We start from the raw sequence: 27992 nt of genomic DNA, 5'->3' as shown, positions 1-27992 counted from the left end.
AGATATACAGAATTCAATTCACTTCCATTCAGAGTTTGATTCTGGGATAAAATTCAATGAATTCAGATTTACCTACTTATTTGTACCTACTTGCATAAAGAACGCACATTGGCGTGGGGAGCAGTCAACCGGACGGCGGAGGCCCGCTATGGTGTGAAGGGCTCGGTGTTTGGCAGTAAATACATTTTTAACATTTCTGTGTAATTTTTATACTAAATAAATCACTTTCCGGAATCCGATCGAGCTGACACTCGGTAGTTAGGCTGATTGTCGATAACAATACAGTCTGTCACGCATACACACGCGGACATATGCGCATTTGAAATTGTATGACATTACGGCAGTTAATATACAAAATAAATGTCGGTCTTTACCAATTGGAATTTTGGCGCAGTTGTCAGCACGGTTGACTCCAGTCTCTGGGGAGGAAGACTCAATCCTCAGTCAAACCAAAAAAAAATAGAAATTGGCCACTACTAGCCTGCCAAAGATATGGCGCAACCAGGTCTAAAATTGAAAATAGATGTACTATAGTAAAAGAACGTTGGTTGTTACCAAATAAAAATATATGCGAAGATAAAACAAGCGGTTATTTTGGCAAATAGTCATCAGTATTTTGCGACAACTAACTGGATATTTCAAACCTTCATAAAAATGACCATACGAGGTTAATTTATTGGGTTGATGTGTAAAATGATGGAGAAGGGAAAGAGGACAGTTATTCATCGGTCGGTGGCCGAGTTGACATCGCGTTTGGGTCCCACCCAGGCGTAATGTGTTCAATTCCTCGGCTGGCTAAGTCCTCCATCACAACACAAGCAACATTTTCAGCTTACTATGGTGGTAGTAGGAGATTTTCAAATATTTTCAGGTTATTCGTAACCTGGGAATCTTTGACCATTTAAAAAAAAAAGAAGAAAAAAAATCGGATCACTGAACATACATAAGGCCATTTCGATAAATCTCAGGCTTAACGCGACCCTGCGTCGCGCGCAGTTATATCTCAGATCTTCTCTAGATTAAGATCGTGTTTCAACTTCTCACTGTTCTTACATGCTTTGAAAAAACTTGAGGGTGGAGAAATCTACTCTACGCCACTGATTTGTCCGCAAACTCTATTCAAGTTCTTACTTAGTAAAGTATTCACGATGAAAGATATTATACATAATATGAGAAACACTTGAACATGAGTACCTGTACCTACCCGCGGATTTCACCGCGAGCTAAAGAATTGGTTTATGGTTTCTACGTGGCTCTATAGTTTACGAAAGGAACATTATTTATCAACCTCTCCAGACTTTTTCAATATTTCAATGAACTTGCGTCCCTGAAAGAGTCTTGACCTAAAACGGGCTACTCGAAAATGAAAAAGAATCGAACAGAATGAAAGAGCCAGTGAATATAATCAATGGGGGACTATCTTCGCGCAGTTTATCTATGGTTCTATTCGTCTATTGACGTGACACCTGGCGCCCGTCGCCCTTGGACTTCATCATCAAAATGCTACCCGGAAATCATCTCACTTTCAAGGGTAGGTGATAAACTGATGAACACTACTGTAGGAACCTAATTTCCGATAAGTGAATATGGAATAAGAAAAGGAATTTCTTTCGGTTTAATAATAACGCCAGGCAACTAAATATTTATTTTAGTGCCGGAAAGTAACAACTGATTTCGGATATTTATGCTTTGTTGATTCCAAAAATAACTGTTAAAAATATCTTGACGAAATTTGGCACTTCTTAGTAAAATAAATTAGTTTAATAAGTAGTAGTAGATTTTCAAAATTGTCTTGTTATTCGTAACACTATAACATCTTTCTTTAAAATAAAATTTTAGAGCAATATTTTTTTCAGAAAACGTGTTCAATACATTTTCTACGAACCTTATATAAAAACCATTTTTAATATTTAGTTTATACTACGTATCTGCACCGTGTATAGGTTCCTATTTAATTGTTATGTAAATACTAAGTATAAACTAGGAACCTTGTATAGGTTTATATTTAATTAGGATATATTATTTTTGTCTATGTATATTCCTCACCGAAATTATTAAAATTAAAGAACTTTATCCATAAAGTCTGTGTTTTAATTTGAATTCCGCTACTGGTACAACTAACCCCGGAGTAGGGGTCAGTTGTAGCATTTTTCCCGACCTGTTCATTAGCGTATAGCTTAATTTCTATAAGATTTAGAAAAATCATAGAATTAGAATTTGGTAGACAACTAAATTATCTGCCGTTGAGTATGAGCATTTTTTTCATAAACATTATACCTAAGATGTAGAAAATGGTAAAAGCCATATTGGTACTATTGTCCCCGGTTTCCCTACCTACCTATTTATTATAATTTTTCCACGCTTTCTACATGCAGTGCAGGCTTAGTATTATGCGGCCTTTTATGAAAACACGATTATAATTTTTTTGTTTTATTTTATATTTGTATAGTTGTGTCCTATCAGCGGCGCTATCATGATATGTGATTTTCCGTTTCAATAAAATAATATAAACTCCGATATTTAGTATAAGGCTTTTGAACATGCGTACTCGCCTTTTATAGCCTTCTTTTGCATCGTACATTTATCAGATACGTACGTTCACTATTATTTATTATTCCATAGTCTCCGACCTACGTTCATTAAGCAGGAGTCAGACGGTTCGCTCTTCGTTCCTTTCTGCCTTTCATTTGGCCTCTTTCACTTGAAGTGAAACGTCTGAACACAAAATGAAAGAAAAGTGCCGAATGAATTCATTAGTGAACCAATCCGTCGATGTCGGATTTCGGCATTCGGCATCTTTCACTCGCGCTCGGAATGAATGAAAAATGAAACTTCTGAACACAGAATGAACGCTCGTTCTTTCTCTCAGTACAATTTTTATACGTGGAGGTATAACCAAGGCGCACGACTTCGTTGGACGACATATGGACGGCATCATAGTGGGAAAGGACGGATGAATGTTAATTTCTATATCATTCTGAATGCGCCGTGTGAACACTCGAGTGAACCGTCTGAGGCATGCTTTAGTAAATAGGTAAAACAATGCCCCCAACTCCAACCTATGTACCTACCTATGCGTCATATCTCGATACAGCTGATAGACCAAATCTGACTGCATTTTTGGATTCTGCATGTTATATTTATTTTAATCCTGCTATGAAACCATTCTTCATACATAATTAAACAAAATCATTTCATTGTATGTATAGGTATACTATCGTTTTACATAATAGTAGCCATTACCTACGCAATAATCGAACATAATATGTAATATTTTGAATAGAATTGAAATGGAAAACAAACACTTACATATTTTAAATTGAGCCGATATCAATAACAACCCTTACGTAGATGGCGATAAGGTTTAAATTCCCGCTTAACACTATCTGCCTGTTTTGATTTATGCAAGAAAAAAACATGAAGTTCCTTTTAATTTAATTTGGGGATGTTCGGGCATAAATATATTTTTTTTATCATTTTATAAATAACTTAATTTGCCACATTATACAATAAAATCATAACCGAAAATGTATTCGTAAGTAGAAGATTTTGAACTTTAAAGCAGTTTTCATAGGCCTTATACATTATATTTTTCTGGGTTTATAAAAAGACTTATCTAAAAAATACGCGATTATTTCAAAGGCCAAGATGTATTCTACTCGCAGTATTTAATTAAAGCATCTGAAACATTTCTAGGCGACCAAATTTTCAAACCAAAAACATATGATTTTGCATTACTACGTATGGCATCGCCTTAAAAACTGTCATTGGTAAATATGCAGAAAATAGTTTTTAAAAAACCACTGTGTATCAGTTAGATATCAATGAGGAGTAAGTATTTCAGTTTCCGAAAATAGAAAACCATTCTAGTAGCTATTTCGTATAAAAAACGGATAATATTTCGCCTTTTCTTCACGACATGTAATAATTTTGAATTGTTTTTTTAGTCTAGTTTTTTTATTGGGTTTTAATTAAACCCAAACTGACAACCTAAGAACCATTTGTAGGGTCATATTTTGGTTTAAATGATAGAAGAAACAAAACTAACCTCAAAACTTTGACATCCAAAACAATACCCGCCAAGTAACAGTGGGTTCAAATTTTAAAATGCATTATTTTCTATTTCTGGAAACTGAAATACTTACTTCTCATTATTATCTTACTACTTCAAAGTATTTTAAAAATAATATGTGGGTACTAAGCGTGTTCTTATTTTCTGTATATTTACCGTCTTCAAAACGGGCATTTGTACCTACCAACACTTATGTATAACTTTTCACGAGTGCCCGCTAGTCTTGAATAACCATAATAACAATAGTCAAACTTTGATTATATAAATGTCTAGATTGAGCGTTCGAGCGACGAAACGCCAAAAAAATATCAGCCAACCGTTGGCTGATAAGCTCGTTCAGTCCGCACAGTTGCGAAACTATCGCTGTGCGGTAAACACGTGTTGTGTGACATTTGAAAATGACGATTTGCGCTATAACAGTGTGCAGAAATTACAAAGGACGATTGAAAATAACTAAAAATGTTACCTATCATAGGTAAGTTACCTTTTCAAAGCCATATAATAACCATTTAGTTAAAGAAACAATTCAGTTTTAATAGTGTAATTTAGTCTTACAATCGTCTTGACAACGTCATATTTTGACGCATTGTTTACAGGGTTGCCTGTTCTTCAAATTAAAATACCCACATAAGGTAAAAATTGCAAGGCGCAAATGACGCCGTTCTATTTGTAAAGAACATTAACTTTAAATTCAGTAAATTTAAATGATTCATCTCTTTAAGAAATATAAGAATCTAGTAAATAAATAAAAATAATTTAGACACAGCGATACCTGACGGCCATTTGGCAGCGTCTAGGAATGTATCTTTCTTATTTTCCGTATTTCTTGTTTATTTGTTAAAAATAATCAAATAAAAATAAATCTCTTTTAACAATGATTTTCTTTTCATTTATATCATTATATTTATGTAGAAAACTATCTTACTTAAATGAATTCAAAATTAAACGAATTATAGGTCCCGCAAAATCGAAACATATTTTTTCTAGAGATGTTCCGACTAGTCGGCGACTAGTCGGTAAAGCCGACTATCCGGCCACTATTGTAGTCGTCGATTAGTCGGCGACTAATCGGCAAAGAGCGCCGACTATCCGGCTTCTTACGTTGTATGTATTTCTCAATAATATGAATGCGGGGGAACTACATGAAATAAAAACCTTGATTATATTATATATATATTTTTTTATAATCAGTCTTATACATTAAAAAATGCAAAGCAATCTTTCCTTTGGTAATCAGTTTTTAAAATTACTTGCTTGTAAAGAAAACATAATTATGACATTTATTGAACAAAATTAGTATCTATCCTAATTAACATAAAAAACAACATAATATCTTCTTATCTTCAATGAACATTTATATGTATTTCTTATTATTAAAATAAAAAGTAGATTTTTTAAATTAACAAACTCAGTTATATGTATTAAAGCAAGATTGTATGTACAAGATGCACAGTAATATATGTATATATTATATATATATATAAAAATTCTAAACATGAACTGTTTGATAAAAACAAAAAAAATGAAAAAAACATATTTCTTATAACCATACCTACATAATCTAATCAAATTAAAGTCACAATTGTTACAACCAAAAATATCATAATGTCCTTATATTTTTTATAACTTACTTATATTTTTTAATTAAGTGTAAATTATGATGTAAGAAGACTAAAGCTTATGCCCTTTCTGGTGGCAATCGATTTCTTTTTGTTTCATATATGTTTCCGGCCTCTGAGAACAGCTTCTCACTGTAAACAGAACTTGCGGGACAGCAGAGGTACACTTTGGCCATGCGCGACATTTCAGGGTACCTAGAACTATCCCCGAAACCGTAATCGGCTTAGCCGACTAGTCGGCCGACTAGTCGGTCTTATTACAACCGACTAATCGGCTAGTCGGCTAGTCGGCGAAAGTCATAATCGGCACATCTCTAATTTTTTCCCAACTTTTTTGGGAAATACTAGGGAGCTGGTATCACTCAATACGCCTACAGTGACGTTAAGCGCTTACGTCAACGATATAAATTGCGTATACTTGTGTGCGTGACACGCACACAAGTATTTCAAATCTGGCCTGTTCTTTCTGTCAGAATAACAGTGCGACACTCTATCTAGACATTTATATAATCAAAGTAGTCAAAGTATAAAAGATATATTTTTAAAAAACCTGATCAAGATGTATTATCGAAAAGCCGGTTTTTTAATTGTCGGAATTTTATTACATAATATTCAAAGAATATGTTTATGAACGGGCCACTAAAGTATGTCTAATGGACCTAGTTCAGTGAAACCACGCGTCTTGTATCATAAACGTATCTTCACTCTATTAATTCATCAAAGCATCTGTCAAGCATTTGAAGAAAACAAATACACACTTTGAATAAAGAATTATTAATTCATAAAATAATGTTGCTACCTAGATTGTCTTTTTTGTGATGTAATACATGGTTCCAATTTTGAAAATTAAATCTTCATTGAACTTGAATAATGTTACTCATTTCGCAGGAATATTTTACATTACTTACTTATCCATGTACCATCAACCGCAATTAGCATGTATATTTATTAAATGTATTAGTTCAATCAAGGTAACTCTGCTAACAGAGACATCTTTGGACCCAGCGGTGGAAAAATGAATAAATAATTATAGTTAATAAGTATATTTTTAATTTTCTTCCAGGATGCATCTTCCCATCCAAATGGGCTGGCCGATGGTTCCAGTCGGGGGTGATCCAGCAGATAGTGATAGAGGGAGACCGCCTGTCCAGTAAGGGGAAGTGCCTTTCGTCAGAAGGAGACAAGTTTCTTCTGGTCGATGAGTGAGTAACCTTTTCCATTATTTTAGTACTTCATGGGACTGTTTTATCAGTAATTATTACTTGCTTCTGGGCTACAGTCTGATTGCCGTGATGATAGCCAGAACACAAGAAGAAGAAGACTTACTTCTGATAGTAATAGAGCTCATGTAAAGCTTTAACCCCTCCAGCGTTTTATGCTGATTAGTGTGCGATGCAGTACGGAGTTTCATATAAAGAATTCTGAACGACTCGAGCTGAGGCAATGCCTATCTGGTGCCGGGGTGATATGTGTGTGACAACCTTTAGCCTCCCCGATAATGTCTGGTCCACTTCTGACAATTCACTGATTTTTGCTCTTTCTTGTCATCAATCTTTGCCTCCAGGACTTGATACCAGAATACTTATCCTCTTCTCCGTTATCCTCATTGCCCGAGCCATCCGAGGCTAGTATTTCAAGTCGGAATAGCCTGCCTGCCTACTATGCCTGTGTCCTATCCTGGCAAGATCCTGGCTTACTCTCCTAACTTTGCACAAGCTAGAGCTGTTTACACAATGCTAGGAAATTTTTAGCCAGTATCATTGCGGTGACTAAAGTAATAACACGTCTTTGGGGATAAACACACTACACTAGCCGATCGCGCAAAGCTAAACAGAAAGCCAGGATAGTTTCTTCTGTGGCAGGGGGCGCTACAAGCTCAAATAATAGAACCCATTTCCATTAAACTATCCAGATGCTAGCCTCAATTAGCTTACTGGGTCAAAACAAAGCTAGTTCTGCTTACTTGTAGCTAGAGTTACTAGCTTGCTAGATTACTAGCAATGGCTTACTGTCCTGGCTTGAAATACGAGCCTTATGTGGTAAGAGCATAAGAGCCTTCTAGTGTGTCTATCTTTGGACATAGGCCTCTCTCATTAATTTACTGTAAATGATATTTTATTTCAACTTATTTACAAAAACCCTTATTTTGGATAACTTGTTCACGGATTTACTTTCTAATCAATTTATTTTATGTTTCAGGAAAGGGTGTTACCGATGTGTTGTGATACATGAAAAACATACAAATGTTTTACAGTATAAAGAAAGTAAGTTCTTGCAATATTTTACAGTAGAAAGTAAGTTCTTACATGTTTTACAGTGTTTCGAAAGTAAGTTTTGTAAACTATTTATTTTCTATTCAACTACAAAATCTGTATTTAAGTGACTAGCATTAATGAAATACAATAGATTGACCGGTGTTCCACTTACAATAAAATTAACTTCTTGTAAGTGGTGATCGTAACATAAATAATAATAAAATTAACTTATTGTAAGTGGTGATCGTAACATAAATAATAATAAAATGAACTTATTGTAAGTAAAACACTGGTCAATCTATTATATTTATTTATGCTAAAATTCCTTGTTAACTGACTAATTTTTGCTAAATAATGCTGGAACTTAAAAGTAGTTGCACTTGTTGAGTCTTTCCTTAAGACTAGCAAACCAGTGCCGTGGGGGAGTTGCACTTGTTGAGTCTTTCCTTGAGACTAGCGAACCAGTGCCTTGGGGAGTTGGCAACAATTCGACACATTCACGGCTTGCTAATTTAATCATATTAATTTGCCACACTAGTTGGTGCGATGTGCCCATAACCTGATGATCGCCTTACAACATAAGCATACTAGTAGTTCTGTGAACAGTAGACCTTGCGTCCAAAAAAAGTGTGTTCTAATTTCCTCTTGTTTTAAATAAAACCCATAATCTCCTCTGAAATCGAAAGATTTGTAAGTAGGTACTTAAATGCCCACCTACTTAATTAATAAACACAACGATTTCACATTTGAAAAAATATTATTAGTGAACCATTAACCTGTCGTGTGCCGACACAAAGTTTTCACCGTGCGCCATCTGATTCTATTTTCGTAATAACTTACTTGGTTTTTTTTTTTCAAAATGATGTTTTTGTAAATTATACCATCCTACAAGATGATGTGTTTAAATAAATATATATATATTTTTTTAAGTAGTAAATAATCTACCATAAACATTTTCCCCAGAAAACCTACTTATATTCAGAGAAATTATGTATCTTGATAATGTACTTCGCCGCACACCATGTTAAAAAGGCCACCATCTTGAAACCAGAATCAGAACATAAAAAAAACAAATTTTGTGTTGTGTTGTGTTAAAACAGTCAATTTATCATATATGTGTAGATGATTGTTTCAACTGACAACAGTAGTAACCATTGTTCATCATAGAATAACTAATTTAACTTTACTGCGCTGTTGAACATGTGATCCATTGACGACTATCTTCGTACACAGATATCGCATATGTAATCCAAGAAACTGGGGATGATTTTAGACTTCCGAAAACAAATTTGTCGGAACTCAAAATAATCTATATTTTGAAGTATTTAAGATTTTCAATGAACTACCGACAGATGTTAAAGAAGCTAAAAACCTTGCAGCTTTTCGTGGGTTATTTTTTTTTTTGTATGTTTTTATTCAGTTTAAAAAAAATCAACATTTTTATATCTAGTGTAAACCTTTTGACAACTTATTTCTATTACATTAAGGACACTTTACAATACATCTAAAACTTATTCTTTATAGTTTTTAGGCATAACTCACGAAAAGCAGTAAGGCTTTTAGCTTCTTGAACACCGGTCGTTATGCCTAAATGCTATAAAGAATATGTTTTAGATGTAGTGTAAAGTGTGCCTAAATGTCATAGAAATAAGTTATTAGTAGTTAGTAAAGGTTTATACTAGATATAAAAATGTAATTTTTATAACTAAATAATAACATACGAAAAAAAAAATAATAAATTTCACTTGGAAAACATTGTGTCACAATGTGCCGTAGTATAGGAAGATTGCATTGGAAAGGCCAGAATTGTAAAGGTTAATAAAAAACGTATAAATATTGAAAATTTTACAGTTAATGTTATTGTGTATAATGTAATAATATAGTGATTTAACTTTGTAGCTTATTGTCTTGGTCGGGAGGCCCTGCCCAACTTGTGCTCGCTGATCACTGGAGATGCCTTACTTTACTCCATGTTCCGTGAGAATGCATCGCCAGTCACCTGCCCGCTGAGGGGACCATTCTCTTTCACATACAACAGGTGGGCTATTTCAAACGAATACTTAATTTAACTTATTTCTTCGACTGTCGCATATGTTATCCATCGGCGGCTATCCCCATATGCTGGTGTTGCATATGTGATCCGTGAAGTTTCACTAAAATACATACATTATGTCAAAATGTTTCGCGTGATAGAATATATTGTGTTGCATATAAAAGGCCAGTGTTGTAAAGGTTTTACGTGGAAACATGATGCAGTCCAACAACCATTGTTTTAATAATTACTTACCTAAACGTGATTAATCTTTCTATATAAATATAATTTTGCCACTTCATAAAATGTAATATTACATCTATCTAATTCCAGAGGACATGGGGATTGCAAGAGTCCAGTCTCATCAATAGAGAGCTGTACAGAAGAATCTCGACTACTGTTGAACTATCAGGCGTGCCCTGATGTGTATGGCTCTGAGAGCACAGGTAAACAAACCTTCCTATTTACATCTCAATTGTATTTGTAACTATGCACCATGGTTTACGCATTTAACTCCGCTTTGGGAGGTTGCTGATTTTCCTCCTGCACAGCAAATTTTGCACTTGCTTAAAACTAATAACGTACATTGGTGTGAAGCAAATGTCGTAGACTAAAAAATTCTGTTACCTACTTGAAACACACTCCTTCTTTTCATTAAAACACAGATATCTTTACTTCCAAAGTAAGGACTTTACAACTTTGTCAACTTTGCACCGACATGCTCAGTGGTACCACAGTCAAAGTATTTATAAGCAAAGCGGTACCATGCTCAGTGTTTGAAATAAAGGGGGCCGCAAAAGTGAAACATTCATTTTGAGTTTTAATTATTTGAGACACGGTTGTACTATGCCAGTTGTATTAGTAATTCTTCAGGTGCGGTATAATATATAAGCGATATATCGGCATGACACTTTATTATACCCTTGAGTACGGCATGCTGATACATAGGCAGGGCCATAGAAAACTAATACAAAACTTGGTCATCGCATGGTCACCTGTACATTCCACATTAGAGATATTGACAATGACTTTTTTATTTAGCAAATAAAGAAGTAATAAAATGTCATAAATATAATATATATCATTGCATATTTTATTTTTCTATGGATTATTGACACTTTTCATGGTACTTTGGAAACAGGGCCGACCCTGTCCAGGCAAAATTACCAACTTTCCAAGGAGCCAAGGCGCTGATAATAACTAACCAGCGCCCTTGAGGTTTTGTACGGAAAAACAAAATCCCATTTTTTCTCAAACATGTATAGCTTTCATATAAATATTATATACAGTCGAACTTGGTTATAACAATCACGGCAATAGCGAGTTCACGGCTATAATGAGCAATTAAAAAACAATATTTTGGTTTCTTCATATGATTGTTGACTGTTATAACGAAGTCGATTCACTGATTTAAAATGCAAATAATTTTGTCAACACAAATTCTGAATACACAAATGAGTCGTTGGGTCTGAAAAAATAGTTATTATTCAAGAATTACTCTCGAAGTAAGTAGTAACAAGCAAGGGGCGGCAAAGCGCTGCGGTTAGCTGCCCGGCGCACAACGGCGGCTGGCGGGAATGTATAAGATTGTCGGCTAACTGCTACCATTGCTATCCATCGGCCACTATGTAAAATTATCATAAAATATGCTTTTGTATTACAACTCATCGTCAATTTTGTTTTAAAATCAATAAATATGTTTATGAAGGTACCTAATTACGAGTACGTACATCCCTGCAAAAAGTAAATTTATGATAGTGATGCACAACTTTTACAACGGAGGGGCTACTTTGCCTATTTTTCAAACAGGCCGTGGCCTACAAGCGAATATTTTTTTTTGTTTTTGTTGAGGAGGAGGGGTTTCAAGAGTTAAGTTTTCTGTTGAATTTTGTGTTATGCAAACTGGTTCTTCAAATTAACCAAAAATCTATTAAAAAAATGCTCTCAGCCAGGGTTTTCAAGAATTACCCCAAACATTTAGATTTTTCTCTATAGCCAAGTGGCCCGTATGAAATTGACATGCGGGCCGCAAGAATGGGGCCGCAGGTTGTGCTTCACTGGTTTGTGACAAGTAAAACTTTACAGCCAAAAATCAAAACAATCCCGTACGCTAGTTCTTTATGACATTTTACAAGTGGTAGGTATAGTACGCACAAGATAGTGAGATAGAAAATTTGGTGATATTTTTCTTGGAAGCCCTGAACCAGGTGATAATATTTATAATGAATTGATTGTTTTGAGGAGGAAATTGAGAAGCATTAAACGAAATCTTTAAAACAATCATTGATAATAAATTGAGTAATAAAAGTTTATTTGTCAAAAAAATAAAATTGTTTACGAAATACCTACTCGTGTTTTGAAAATATACTGTACTTTTGTGAATATATTGATAGTAGAGGCACGTATATGACTTTTAAAAAGCCGATTTTGGATATAACGATTAGTGGCTATAAGGAGCAAATTTAGTCAGTCCCCTCGTGCTCGTTATAACCAAGTTTGACTGTATCTTAAATAATTATTCTGTATTTCAGTGGAAGAGTTGGAATGCCTTGCAACATGGAAAGAAGGCAGTTTGAGGTACTTAGTTGGAAAGGTGCATCACAATCATGCCACAAGCAATGAAGATAGATACAGATGTTTTGTTTATGAAAAATCTAATGGAATCGGTAAGGAAAATATTTTTATTACATATTATTATATTATCAATGATAATCATATGCCTTGAAATGACAAAATCACAGTGCTTTGCTACTATTGTTTAAATTAGAAGTCTAAAAAACTTGAACCTAAAAAGTCCTGGACGAAGCATTTGTGCGATTTTGCATGTATGGCATTGAAGCCAAACTTAGGATGAGGGAAAATTGTCTAGATGCCATCTTGCATGACAAATTTTGAAATGATTTGTATGGAAAGTGGTATATAATGAAATTTTTTTTTTTAAATTTTGTTAATGCAGTTATAACAGCTGATGAATTTTTGGGGTATTTAATTTAATTGTTCTCGAATAGCTCCGTACAAGGCCTGTGTTCATGCTAAAAAAAGGTTTGGAGCTTGAATAAAAAGAAGATTTTTACTATGCCACTATCCATACATGTCTGAAAACAAAAAACAAGAAACAATGACTACTCACTGTCATTCAGAACACTATCAAAATATTATAAACTAGCTGACGTGTACCGGGCTTTGCTAGGGGTTATCCTTATACATATACCATTGAAGATTATTCTGTAAGCCTTTTTAAGATGTACAATTCCATAGCAAATTATTTTGATGCAACTCATACGGTTTAGTCAGCGTTAGCAATTTAAGCACCCGAAATTTTTTTTTTTCAAATTGATTACAAAACATCTACTTTCCATAAATATAATAAATGTAAACCTTCCGGAAGAAATTCTATAAATGATATTGAAAACCCTATCAAAATTCGTTGCGTGGTTTAGAAGAACTAAGCGTACAAACAGACAGACGCTGATAGCCATTTTGTTTAATACTATTTAGAGATTGCTATCAAAATCAATTTGTAAATAAATTCTGTTCATGTATAACATTTCTTATTATATAACATTTTATTGACTATGAAATAAAGTGTTTGATTATGTTTGTGTTGCAGGATCACATTCATTAGTAAAGGAAGGAGACGGAGTAGAATATAGGGTGGCCCAGTCCGGGGATGCAACCTGCAATGGATTATTCAGTGCTACAGAAGGTTCCCGCACAATGGCACTCAAGAGAGGTATTAAATTTTCATGCGGTAATATTTATTTATTCAAATGCCATAAAATGGCTTTTACAATACAGTGATAATCGAATTACAAGCGTACAGTGGTAAACAGGATAATAATAGCAATAAATTAAAGAACAATTAATGTGTACACAAAAACACGATTGCAAGTGATGCTGTTATTTATATAAGTGCAGTAAGACAATGCATAATTCAAAAGAAATATTTACGAGTGTAACAATAGTTGATCTAATTTATACTAGGCTTATATAAGACCTGTCATAAGTCGAAATATGAGGTGTCTATGATAATAGTCAGTAGTGAGTTTATTATTAAACACAAAATTAATTGTACTTGGAATAGCTGAGTAGGCATCGCAACTTGGCATTAACAATTCAGGGCTGTCAGCGATTCAATGATACTAATGGATAAGAAATAATATTTTTAATAAAATAATACATATGTTCGCTAACACTATAGGATATCTCAAGTAAATAGTTTAGATGTAGTAAAATATGATATAGGAGCCATGCAGAAGAATTTATCATTCCTGACTTTGATTATTGTTTGTGAGGTATGTTATTGTAGCCTTCAAAATAAATTGCAATATTGCACCTAATATAAGTTTTAGATAATCATTTATATGTTTTGTATCTGACAATCCGGATTTATATAATTTATTGATATTGGAGCAGGGCCAGCAGTAAAAACTGAAAGGGCGCTGCGTTATGTTATTATCAGCGCCCTAGCTCCCTAGTTGAGATGGATATTTTCTGTGGGAAATACTTACTTTTAATACTAGTTCAAAATATGGTTAGAATTATTTTTGTTAATCATTGCCAAAGAATTAATGCCGTCTAAAAACAACTAAGCATGTTCTATTATTAGGACTTGAACAATCGGACAGATCGATTCTTAAACTCAAGTCGAAGCTGTATTTTAAAATATTCATAAACAGAATGCAACATTTTTAATTGTTTATTTGTCTGGTATAAAAGACAGTATTCGATTGCATCTTTGACTTGCTATATGACTATCTTATGACTTATATACTTATATACTTAGGTGATGTCGATATATTTAACATTAACTTTGCGAATTTTGTGGATTATGTAAAAGACCTATTTCAATACTATTCCTAAATGGAAGTTATATTTTTGTAAACCAGTCAAATCTCTGTATTTTTTAATTTATGTTCTTGATATTTTTAATTTTGTTTCTCGCATATACTTATGTAATTTTATTTTTATTATTTCTTTCTTTTCTTTCTTATGTTTCAAAACTGTCATTAAATTTGTACCACCCACATGTAAAAGCCCTCTGGGCGTTAAATAAATAAATAATAAAAATATTGACAAATGCAATAGGACATCTTTGTCTTGCCATATGACTATCTTATGACATATTGACAAATGCAACAGGACATCTTTGACTTGCTATATATGACTATCTTATGACATTTTGACAAATGCAACAGGACATCTTTGTCTTGCCATATGACTATCTTATGACATATTGACAAATGCAACAGGACATCTTTGACTTGCTATATATGACTATCTTATGACATTTTGACAAATGCAACAGGACATCTTTGTCTTGCCATATGACTATCTTATGACATATTGACAAATGCAACAGGACATCTTTGACTTGCTATATATGACTATCTTATGACATTTTGACAAATGCAACAGGACATCTTTGACTTGCTAACATATTGGCAAATGTAATATTTGTATTTATTAAACTTAAAATAGTTCCACTTCACGAGGTCTAAAATAAACATAACTACATATTTTTACATTTTAATTTACTTATTTCTAATATACAATTCATATGTACATAATTTTATTTAAAATTCTTTATTTGATCCATTAAATCCTTAAATTTAATCACTTGAACTTATAATTTCCAGTGCCCATGAGCTGGAAATGTAGGTTCCCCTCGTGGATGACCTTCCCTAGTCACTGGCACACCCTGGACTATTCCAGCACCTACTCTTTCCACCAGAAGAACGCCACTCTGCGCATCACCAACCAGACGGGGGCCGACATCAAGGTGCACTGCGCTATCATCAAGGCCTCGTCGCCCAGCGGCAATTCGGTGGCACTGGTTGCGCATTGGCAACACCATTGGTAAGTTCTGAAAATATTTTTGTTGAATTCATTCAATTTCACCATTTATACTGGAATTAAAAAGTAAATTGGCAGTACTTTCATATAATCTGAAGATTAGTATTGACGACATTACATTTAATTTACTTAGTGATGTAGTCATTCCCGAAAATAGTAAAAATCTGATTTTTTTTCTACTAATGTAAGACTATTTCCATGTTCAATTTCATTGCATTTCCTGAAGACTTATTCGAAGATGATAATATTATTAAAGTTAATAGTAATTTAAAATACATATAACAATAATCAATGATGTTACAATATTATCTACACTTCTTATTGTCTCACAAAATTAAGATAAAATGTGGCAAGTAAGAAACACTCTTATGTTTCCAGTAAATTCTCAATTCAAACATTGCCCATGTAAGACAAAGATAAACATTTAAAAAATATATGAACGAAATAAACGATAGGACCGGGCGGCGTTTTCGTATTCAAAAGTTGCGTCGAATACTACCTCTAGGCCTACTTATGGATTTTGAGGTGTCAAGTGATAAGTAAGTGCCATGTCATAATAGAGCAACAACAGCATGCAATTGACGGCGATTTTTGTTAATACTCGTTTTTACTGCTTAACAGAGTGATTAGACTATTTTTAACGGTAAAGTTTGGTTGGCAACAGCTCTGACTTCGTAATTTGTGCAGTTGTGCACTCAGACCTCTACTCTATTCAGCCTTGCATTTTCTCTATGACTCACAAACTCTTCAGACAGGAAACAACTGAATTATTTATAGTAAATCTAAGCAAATAAGTAATTTGCTTATATTTACAAATAAAAAATGATATTCCTGGAATTTTACTAATGTTTGCAGAGTAAAACACTTTCTCATCATACACGAGGGCATTATGGCACTTTAATAAGGCAATTTACTTAGAGGTAGCACACAACCTTACGCGACGCGTAACAGTTTACAAGTACAACTATGAAACCGAACGCACTACAATTGAATACTCTTTGCTTCCCACTTTGAGATTTCTACAACGCGTCTTGACAATAATATATTATGTTCTGTTCAAAACATATTTGTTAGTAGAACAAATTATCCACTTTCCAACATCTCCAACGAAAACCGAAATTATATTTGTTTCACTGCATAAAAATATGGATTTCACACATAATACCATCAATATACTTGATCCTACCAATGAAATGATCCTAACATGAAATCTTTTCCAAATTTTTAGTTATGTACAAAGTTCTTAAAACACATTTATTATTTATTGTAATGTATGCCTATGTGGTGTAGTGGCTGGAGTATTATTGTAGCGGGTGAAGGTCGTACACAATGATTTATTTATTTATTTATTAATTTACGGACAATATGTCCATTAAAACCATAATATTGACACAAATAAGAAAACATAGATAACAATGAATGGAGAGTACATGAATGTGAAGGGCAAAGACAATGTAAAATAGAAAATGTACATATAGAAAATAACTACAAGTCAGAGCATCAATAACAATTAAGTTGTGAAAAATTACACATTACGTATCGCTTTTTGAAAGTCATTTAGACTTACACCAAAAAATTCAATGCTCTGACTTGAGTTTACAAGTCTCGACATTCTGGACAAAGAAGAATGGTACCCATAGTTAGTTGAGTGGTGATTGAGGAACAACAATTCATTATTTCGGAGTCTACGGGAAGGGATGTTGAATTGAATGAGTTGTAGCAGTTCAGGTGAGTCGGTTATACTGTTGAGTATTTTAAATATGCAAATTAGATCGGAGTCTTTTCTACGTTTTTCTAAATAAGATAGGTTTAAAGTTTGTTCAACTTCCTCATATGAGTAATCGCCTCTTTCGAGTCCTAACCTCCAAGCAATTCGCCGTAGGAAGCGATGTTGGACAGATTCGATGTGACTAATGTGGACAGCATAGAAAGGAGACAAAAATGACACTGGCACTATTCAAGGTGAAGGCGAACCAACGAACAATAGAGAGTTTTAAGTGTTCTTATATGTTTAAAGTCTGAGGTAATTCTATGAATGAACCCGAGTAGTTTAAGTGATTTATTTACGATGTTATTTATATGATCTCGAAAAGAGAGTTTGCAATCAAGAGTGACCCCAAGGTCCTTGATGGATGTGACAGTTGATAGACAATCACCATTTAGTTTATACTCAAACTGAATAGGTTTATTGGCTCTGTAAAATGACAAAACTTTGCATAAATTCCAAGCAGTTTAGTTTGCACCAATCATTAAATGAATCAATATCATGTTGAAATAGTAAACAGTCAAGAAAGGATTTAATTATCTTAAGAATCTTATTATCTTCAGCAAAAAGCCAGAAGCATGTGTGCGAAAAAACTTTAGTTAAGTCGTTAATAAAAAGGTTTAAAAGAAGTGGTGCCAAATGGGCTCCTTGGGGAACACCGGACGTTACATCAATGTTAAAGGATTCAAAGTTATTTATTTTAACTCTTTGTTTTCTATCACTCAAGTAAGATTGAAAAAATGATAACAAAGAGTTTCTAATACCTATAGCATAAAGTTTATGTATGATGATACGTGATCTTGTACTGATATTTATTGGGGAGCGGCTATTAACAAAAGAGGGATGTATGGAGTATGCATCGCCTTTTATAGCATCTCACAAGCATGCTATCTCGCTTGCACGTACACACATTCATACAAACACCACATTTATCATAATATGAAATCATATTCAAACTCCCTGCGTCCCTTTAATAAACTGATTTATTGGTTTAGTGTGGGCCGCTACGTGTGCCTAGCTTTCCACCGCCGGGTGGCTCATGCTGCTGAGCTGCAGACAGGCAGACCTACCGCCCGCCCGGAGGATGCCTGTTCCCCCACACACTTCCAGCCTGCTACCGCACCGTATCTTACTTTAGTCAGTAAGTATTACACAATGTTTATAATTTATGCCGAACCGCCATATTATTATTATCGGATAATTTTTGCAGGAAAATTTATTAATAAAAATTAACACCAGCTCAAGTTGGTGCTCAAGGGCATTTACCTTTTTTGGTAAACTTGTTGAATTCTACTGCAAGCAAAGGCTCCTTAAAAAAACAACACATGATTTCAACTTAAATATATAACGGAGACAACTATTTAAGTAAGGGGTTCATGTAAACTACTCAAAATGGGTTTTTAGGGTTTAGTTTGGGTTATTTTAATAATGTATTGCGTATTTCTTAACCCCCAAACTTAACTTTGAGAAAAAATAGAACTTTAATGCGTCTTTTGCCATCTCCAACCACATAAATAGTTATTTCTTGTAGCAATTAAGTTGAAACCAATTGCTATTTATATTTTGATATACTTTTTATATTTTGATATACGTAATTTCGTGCACGTACGCAAAAAATATATAAATAGCACTTTCATTCAACTTAATTTTTACTAGAAATAACTATTTCTGTTGTGGCAGATGGTAAAAGATGCATTAAAGTTCCATTTTTTCTCAATAAAGGTTAAGTTTGAAGGTTAGGTTAGATTACGCATAAATTATTAAAATAACCCAAATTTTCTCAAAGTTAAGTTTGAAGGTTAGGTTAGATTAAACTAACCCAAACTAAACCCTAAAAACCTCTTTTGTGCATTACTTAAACCCCCGCCTTAAATAATTATCTCCCAGAGATATTTAAGTTCAACTCAAATGTTGTTTTTTTTAAAGAGCCTTTGTATGCAGTGGAATTCTACAAGTTTACCTTTTTGGGTATTAACCCTTTCTCTGCGGAAGGTATTTGGTGTGGATGTACAGACAGGCTGCGAAATCAAATCGTCATATAGAACCGCGTGTTAACGCGCTAATTTTATACGGTCGGCCTTGTGAGGACGGCTATCTAAAGCGCGTAAACGCGCTTTAGGCACATAACCGGTTAAGCGTGCAGCGGAATTCGAAAAGTTTTTTCCTTATTTTTCAAACTATGATTCACTTTTATTGATTTGCTAAAAAAAATGTTTTTTATGCCACACTGTCATCTGAATGTTGTGTTGAGACTTACACCGAGACAAATAATTCACAAAACTTTCAGCACTTTCACAGCAAATCACAATCCAAACGAGTTTAATTGCAACCAATTCTGCATTTCTTTAGAAAAACCAAAAATCCCATGCAACGTAATAAATACATGTCAACCAACTACATATTAAGCACATTTTAATCGCACTAATAAACATTATTTTTCTTTTCAGCAACAAACCCTGAAGCTAGAGATTGTCCTTACTCGGGGAAATTTTCAATCGCAGGTCTAAAGATTCTCCAGCGAAATGCTAGATCTCTCCTTCCAAAACCAACAGTTGAGAGTAACATTACAAAATCAGAAGACAGCGGCAAACCCAAGCTATCACGCGGACATAACCATCGCAAACACAAGCATATCAGCACAGAATCAGCAGCAGATGAAAATCTGTCAGAGAGTGAACGAAAGAAGAAGAAATATGACAAATTTTTAGAAAAAGTATTTGCTAAAGAAACTTTAAAGAAAGAACAAAGACTTAAGCGTAAGATGGAACTAGAGGCTAATGGAACCCTTCCCTTCCACAATAGTTCTTCAGAGATTGACAGCGGTTTGCATAACTTGACGAAAGAATCGTTGAGGATACGTAGATCTAGTGGTAAAGCTGATAGTACTTCTTGTGTCAACAATGAGTTCACAATGTTAGATATAGGCTGCAATATGCAAGAAAGCATGGAGTTCCATTCCTCGTGCGATAATAAAGACTTCATCACAGGTAAAATATTGGTTTCATCTGTTTAAAAATACCTCGAGAGATTTAAAATTTCATCCGGATAATAGTGAAAGTTTTGATTGTTTATAATGTTTATCTTGATGAAAGAACCATTGGTTCGAATTTAAGTTGTCTTTTCAAAATAAGAAATTATTTTATGAAGAATTTAGACAAGCGATAAAGTATAGATATTATATGATAAACTGTTAAAAAAAAATTATTTTGATTGTCATCACAAATTTTTAAAGATTCAGACTATCCTGTGATTTTTACGGGTCTGCGCTAGTTTTTTATGATAGTCTAGTTTGATCACAAAACTTCGCTCCATAACGCACATTAAAAATTATTTATTTGTACGTGATTTAGTTATATAATTTTTATAAAGCTGTACTACCTGGTTTTGACCGAGTTTCAACATTTAATCATCAGACAAACAGATTTTTTGCTTCATTGTTCAGATTTGAAGAGCTTGCAGTTTAAAGACGTTCGTTTCCCAAAAAGTAGAATGATAGTAAATTTCTTGTTCAAATTGAATTTATGAAGTAAACTTTTAAATTTAAGGACGGGTTGTTTCGGAGAATTTGAACCATTCATCAAATTTAAACGTTCATTTTCGGGTTCTGTGAAAGTCCTTTTCAAGTTCTGTTTTTATATTATTATAGGCTAGTTGCTTGACAGAACTGAAATAAACACAGAACTTGAAAAAATCTTTCACAGAACTTGAAAATGAACGTTGAAATTTGATGAATTGTTCAAATTCTCCGAAACAACCCGTCATTAGACAATTAACCCATTTTTCCAAAAAAATTTTAATATTTTTTCGTTCTTCTTTTCTTTGGGCAAAACAGTTTAAGAACCTCTACGAATAGTATCTACGAACTGGACGTCCCTCAGATTCCGAATAAAGAATGTTAATGTATTGTAGTTTACCGATTGATTATAATCACTTCTTCTTCCAGCCTACTCCTGTCACGGAGGTTGGTCAGAGAACGGGACCTCGTTCCTCATCACGACCCCCCTGACAAGGGACTCCATTGGGGCCAAGCGCTTCTGCTTTGTGTACAAGGAGTCTCCGGACCGAATGATCCACTTCACCCGCTCCTCGGTCAGCTGTGACCGGAATATCAGGCCTGGCATCGATGGGGCTCTGGTTTTCAATGCTACTAGTTCCGGTATGTTGTAGATTTTGTATTATGTTATTCGAATTACAATATCATTTGGTAAATTTCATTTCATGAGAATTTACGGAATTATTTCCCTACCTTCAACAAAAAATGAATGCAACTCTTTTTTTAAATTATTTTGTAAGATTTTTAGACAATGGACCCTAACTGGCAAGGAAAAAATTCTGAGTTTGTTAATATCATCATCCATTCACCATTATCCAAAATTATTCCTCTCACTACTCACCATTCTCCGATATTATTCCCATTGTTTCGCACCATTAGTGAATATTGTTCCTATCCACTACTCACCAATATCCAATATTATTTTCATCACCACTCACTATTCCCTAATAGTATCCCCATCGCCACTTATCAAAAGTCAATATTATTTCCACCAACACTCACCATTCCCTAATAGTATCCCCAATGCCACTCACCAATATGCAATATTATTCCATCACCACTCACCATTCCCTAATAGTATCCCCAATGCTACTCACCAATATTCAATATAATTTGCATCACTACTCACCATACCCTAATAGTATCTCCATCGCTACTCACCAATATGCAATATTATTTCCATCACCACTTTCCATTCCCTAATATACTTCCATCACCTCTCACCACTATCCATTTTGTTTCCATCGCTACCTACTACTCTCCAATATGGATGTGACAGTTTTTCATTATAGATGTCACTATTTAATAAATGTTTCCATGATTTGATAAATGTGCTATCATAACAAGAAGACTGTTGGAGTGAAAACTAAAAAGACTTTATTTTTGCATTTGCAGGTGAATGCGTTGAAACATCGAAAGGCGTGACCGTGTTCAACGGCAGTTGGACAATTCTTTTAGACTGTTTAGTTCTAAATTTCCTCTTCTTAATATCACACCTAATAATTTCAAGATGATTGATTCAGCTAATTAAAGTGATACAAAGTACTGCAATCTTTTAGTAATAATAAAGTTGTGATTATAGCGTTGGTAGATAGATAAGTTACATGTAAGGCTTCATTTACAATATTTTAACGTATAATATCCCTGAAAATATATTACATAATATATTATATATAAATAATGTGATTAGTATGAAATTATTTCAAATGTGTAAAGGACTTAAGATTGTTGGATTCAAAAGTATTGGATTTAAAATATTTATATGCTAATAAACTACATACAAATTCAACAAATAAATCAAGATAAATATTCTCATTAAAAACATACAATTGTGCATACAAACAGCAACTTTACAAACAGTGTCACTTTTCGATTGAAGCCTGTGGCAGAACACGCTATAAGCGCTTTATACCTTTACTTTACCGGTCAGTGGTTGAGTGGGCATAGCGCTTGGGTCTCACCCGAGCGTCGCGTGTTCGATTCCTCGGCTGGCTAAGTCCTCCATCACAACACAAGCAACATTTTCGGCTTTCTGTGGTGGTGGTAGGAGATTTTCAAACATTGTTGGGTTATTCGTAACCCGGGAATGTTTGTCTTTCTTTTTAAAAAAAGAAAAAAAAGATATTCTCATGGCTCGGCCATTTCAACATATCGCTCGCTAAACATTCCCATTGGGATTGTGTGGCGAGCGATATGCGGAAATGGGCCATGCCTTTATGCGTATAGCGTAATCTGTTAGCTACATGATGTGTGCAAGACCAACACAAGTCAAAATATTGTATACTTGAAGATTTGGAGAAATTAAAAAATTCACAATAAATTTAATTTTTCTGATATTTATTGTGTTTTTCTTTTCAGCAAATGTATATTTTATACAGTTTAATGTGGGACATTAGTATAATCAGTATGTTTTGTTTTACTTTTTGTAGATACCAGCACTTTTATTTTTAACACTAGATATATTTAAAATTGAACTTTAAAAAACTTTTGACTTGTGTGATTGTTCGCGCAGTAAAATGCAATTTAAAAAATGGTTCCGCTGCAAACAAAGTGGATTAACAATGGATTCCGTATTTTAAAATATGAGTGAGTTAATGGTTATTTGACTTAAATTATAGTCCAGCATCAATATTTAAAAATAAAATAATGAACACAAACCGAGTGAGACATGAATCTTCTACCTGTAAAATAATAAATACGCTTACTCCAGTATGGCTTCCAAAACATTTAAATCTCCATTCACTTGCAGCTTTATTTTAATCTAACTTATGCACTGAAGAATGCTTCATTTAAAACCATTCATATTCATCTCAATTCAATAAAGATAAAATATAACGTTTCACATCATTCTCTTTCATGTAATACATTAAGTAAAATTCTATAAATTTTATCTATTAGTTAATTATGAATAAACAATAATTGTAACATACATAAATATAAAATATTTATTCTCACAGCAATAAATTAAAAGAAATTCACTATTTATACATAATTATTAGCGATGCTATAAATAATATTATATAATAGTGATATATTTGAGAAAAGTAATGATTTTTTTATGAAAATGGTGCGATAAACAGCTTTTACAAAATGTTGTGTCGTAGATTAACAACTTTTGAATCATAGTAAAGTTAAATTAAATAAATCCCCATATTCCTAATCAGCGCTTTTTTCCCATTACAAATATTGTATCTCTCATACATTAAATTACAACAAAATCATTTGTTCCCATTTGGTTATTAATTTCTAATATATATTTAGGTTTCAGGGTCGCTACGAGGGGTTTTGTTTGCATTACGCATTAGTATTGAAAATTTTACTTATTTGCATACATGACTTTTCAGCAAATGTGAAGGGGAGGTCCACTGCATACAAACCAATGCCTACATGGCAGCGGCGAAACTGTAAACAGTCTATTGCTTTTATATTTCAACGTTATATTTTTGTCTTACGTGCAGCTACATAATTACTAACACGATTTTTTTTTGTTAATTAGCCCCCTGCAATTTGTAGGTACCTATATTTGATTATCAAACTATTAATAAAAGTTCTGTTTCTAGCAACTGAAATACAGTTTTACAAACATGATGTGCAACTTTTGTATGCAAAAGTTTTCTTTTGAAAGGGTCATAAAATTGTAATATTTCATTTGAACTATGTATGTGCTGATATTTATTTTCACAATAGAAAATAACATATTAAAACAACAAAATTGATGTTTTACATTATTTTAAATACATTTGTTCGAATTTCGATTTTGGTTTCTTGATTGAATGTAATCTTGGAAGTAGAAATCAACCTACTTCCCGATATCTAATCGAGATGACATTCGGTAGATAGACTCATTCTCGTTGACAATGCATTCTATCAACTTTTGGTAGCAACCACGCATACACACGCCGACACAAATGCATTTCTCTGAAATTAAATGATTATGATGATATAATATAGATTGAAAAAAAAAAACTTTTCTAATTGGTTACTATCCGGATGGCGCAACTAGGTCGAAAATTGAATATCGAGGTATGTATTATAATAAAAAACTTTGTTTTAAAATTTGATTTTTTTGCAATGAAAGTCTTCAATATTAAAAAATATTTTAAGAAAACGGTATAAACTGTATCAAATAAAGGTCATAAAAAACTTAGTACATAGTAGTTAGTCTTTGTTACATCTTTCTTGGAATAGAATTATCAGAACAATAATAATTTTTCTACAACATCTCTGCCTTTTAAATTTTCAAAAAGAAATGAAGTACCTATCATCAATATATGTTTGAAATGTCATATTACCTAAAAATATATATACATTAGTCTCATGTTATGAATGAAGGGTATTTATGTGGAAACTCTACAATGAAACAACGATTAATAAAGAACATTTGTGAACATTTTCATTTACCTGTTACATATAATATTATACAAGATCTTTTCTGCAATGGAATGTGTACATATTGAATCACTATACTCTAAGCCACACTGTTGTTTATTTATATAGTTAAATGAATATTCACACGTTGCATTAAGATTGTATTACAGTAGACATGTAGTTATTTGTAAAATAGCAATATTAGACGTTTCGTAAATCGCTAGGAACTTATTTTTAAGTTGGTCTGAAAGAAAACCATAAGCAATAAAGTAAAACACTCTTGCTGAAACCATCAGTGATTGTGGTATCATTTTCTGTGTTATTGAAATTATTGGAATGAATAAAATTTACTCTACTGTTGATAAACGGCTCAAAGGCGAACCGCCGGGCATTGTTGATATTGTGATGTTTATTAAATAATTGCTATACTTCTAGCTTCTAGGTTGAGATCTACAATTTATATTGTTTTTATTAACCCTTCAATTCCAACACTTTTATTTTATAATTATTTTAAGATTGTATTTTAAAATTTAATATTTTCTATGTGCGTAACAGAATTACTGTATTATCCATAATAAATATATACGGTGTTCTGAAACTCACAAACAAACAAACTGGTGAATTTTCATCAAAAGGGGAAACAAAAAAACAAAAAAATTTTTTTTTTACTCTTTTACATTTCTTCGGCAACTAAACCATTAAAAGACTTTTGGACGCGGGGCTATCCTTTTATGCATTTTTAAAGACATTGAACTGATGATACATATTAACCACTCAGTGACCGAATTTTTTAAACTCTTTCAAATTTGACCTAAAAAATTCCAACTTCGGACCTGAACACGAGAGCTCAATTCAAAAAACTTTCATGATAAAATTGACTCCAAATGTGATGCAGATTGGCCATGTCCGGAAACTCTTAATTGGTTAAACTGGTGAATCTACATCACATAGAGAACCCAAGCACATTTTTTTCTATCTAAGCATTTTTTTTTTTTTTTCAGCAACTTTAGGGTTAAAAACTTTTGGAGCCGGGTCTATGCTTCGATTCATTTTAAAAGCCACTATTCATTTTTTCAAATTTGACCTAAATTGTTTTAAATTTGGATTCAATTCACTCGAAAACAAAAGTTATACGAATTTCCAGACACTGTGTATAAGGAAGGTCAGGAGCTGGTTATTGCCGCATGATACAGTTTTCTGTTTTATAAAGCACATTTTATATTGTACTTTTGTGTAACTGTGTGAAGTAAACTGTTTACCGCATTCTGCTTTTGATAAACTTATATTACATTAATTAATTTATATAAATATAATACTGCACTTATAACTATGATATCACCCTTTTAGTTTTGATCAAATTAATATTTGCGAGAATCAATCATCCGTAGACGTTTTAATTTGTTTAAAATTTTCTGTCAAATAAAATGAATCTTTTTAGACTATCTATTTACCTACTGAATTCTGAAATACAAAAAAATAATCATTTATTTACAAATTATTGAATACACATGTTATAATATTTTTTATTCACCAAGCCTGGGTAATCATGTTAATTTAAGTGCAATAAATAAATAGAATAATCTCTTTTAAAAAAACAGCAGTAGATACTACGTAGAAACTTGAAAATTATTTTAAGTTAAAAACATGTGTTGGCTTCATTATTTTTTAGTTAATTAATGTTCTCTTATTATTTTTAATGATTAATTATTATTAATGATTTTGTATATAGAATCGATTTCTATGGAGGTTTGTTTGAGATAGTTGGTCTGTGGATGTGGACAGTCGATTTCTGTGCCTTGATCTTAAGTAAATTTTGAGAAGATACTTTTTTAAATTAAACAACTTGATGGTAACTATTTGGCTTTTCTGTCGAAAGTGTTACATTATGTAAAGGTACGTAAAATTACATGCATATTGAGAAGAATCTTATCAACTTGTTTAGGTACTTGATATTAATGTTTTCAGTAATGACGTTGAAGCATTTTAATTGAATGAAAATGGCATATTATAGAAAATGTTTTTAATGTTATTATCGAGACATGTGTGCGACCATTGAAAGTATGAAATATGATGATTATCATAAAATCACTCGGTTAGTGAAAAACCAATGTAAATATACACATAGGTATTTGTGAACAAATAAATTGATCAGCATTACCAAATCTTTTATTTATTACCCATGCCTATCGAACAGTTAACAGTGTAACTAATACACCATTCAATTGCACAGTGTTTTTATTGTATTTTACGTGTGCCAGTGGCACGCGGTGTGAGGTGGGGGACTCGCAGCATGTCTGAATGCGCACTGTCGGTAGATAGCAGAATTGTACGGGACGTGTTTGCCTGCACAAGAAAAAACTGTAAAATATAAGCACCGGCACACATTTACCTTTGTCCTTTGTAATGATTCATTTGAATCGTTACAGAGTTATTTAAAATACCATAATATGCAGGAAATATCGACTCTTGTAA

At 33.1% G+C, this 27992-nt stretch overlaps 1 protein-coding gene across 1 annotated transcript in view; it reads left to right on the top strand.

Moving 5' to 3' along the window:
* Positions 1-27668, top strand: part of LOC149426709 (uncharacterized) — a 165549-nt gene extending 137881 nt beyond the window's left edge. Inside the window, exons 3-13 of the mRNA XM_089633015.1 lie at positions 6755-6893; positions 7891-7955; positions 9846-9984; positions 10312-10424; positions 12510-12644; positions 13589-13711; positions 15618-15837; positions 18595-18740; positions 20047-20586; positions 21543-21755; positions 22548-27668. Coding sequence (XP_089489141.1) covers positions 6755-6893; positions 7891-7955; positions 9846-9984; positions 10312-10424; positions 12510-12644; positions 13589-13711; positions 15618-15837; positions 18595-18740; positions 20047-20586; positions 21543-21755; positions 22548-22666 — 1952 coding nt within the window. The 3' untranslated portion in view covers positions 22667-27668. The remainder of the gene's footprint in view (positions 1-6754; positions 6894-7890; positions 7956-9845; positions 9985-10311; positions 10425-12509; positions 12645-13588; positions 13712-15617; positions 15838-18594; positions 18741-20046; positions 20587-21542; positions 21756-22547) is intronic.
* The last annotated feature ends 324 nt before the right edge of the window (positions 27669-27992 follow it).

This window comes from Hesperophylax consimilis, chromosome 1 (genome assembly GCF_061612785.1).
Source record: "Hesperophylax consimilis isolate HC1 chromosome 1, BYU_Hcon_1.0, whole genome shotgun sequence".
Taxonomy (NCBI): domain Eukaryota; kingdom Metazoa; phylum Arthropoda; class Insecta; order Trichoptera; family Limnephilidae; genus Hesperophylax; species Hesperophylax consimilis.
The sequence above is the reverse complement of the archived record's forward strand: the minus strand, read 5'-3'. Positions and strand labels throughout refer to the sequence as shown.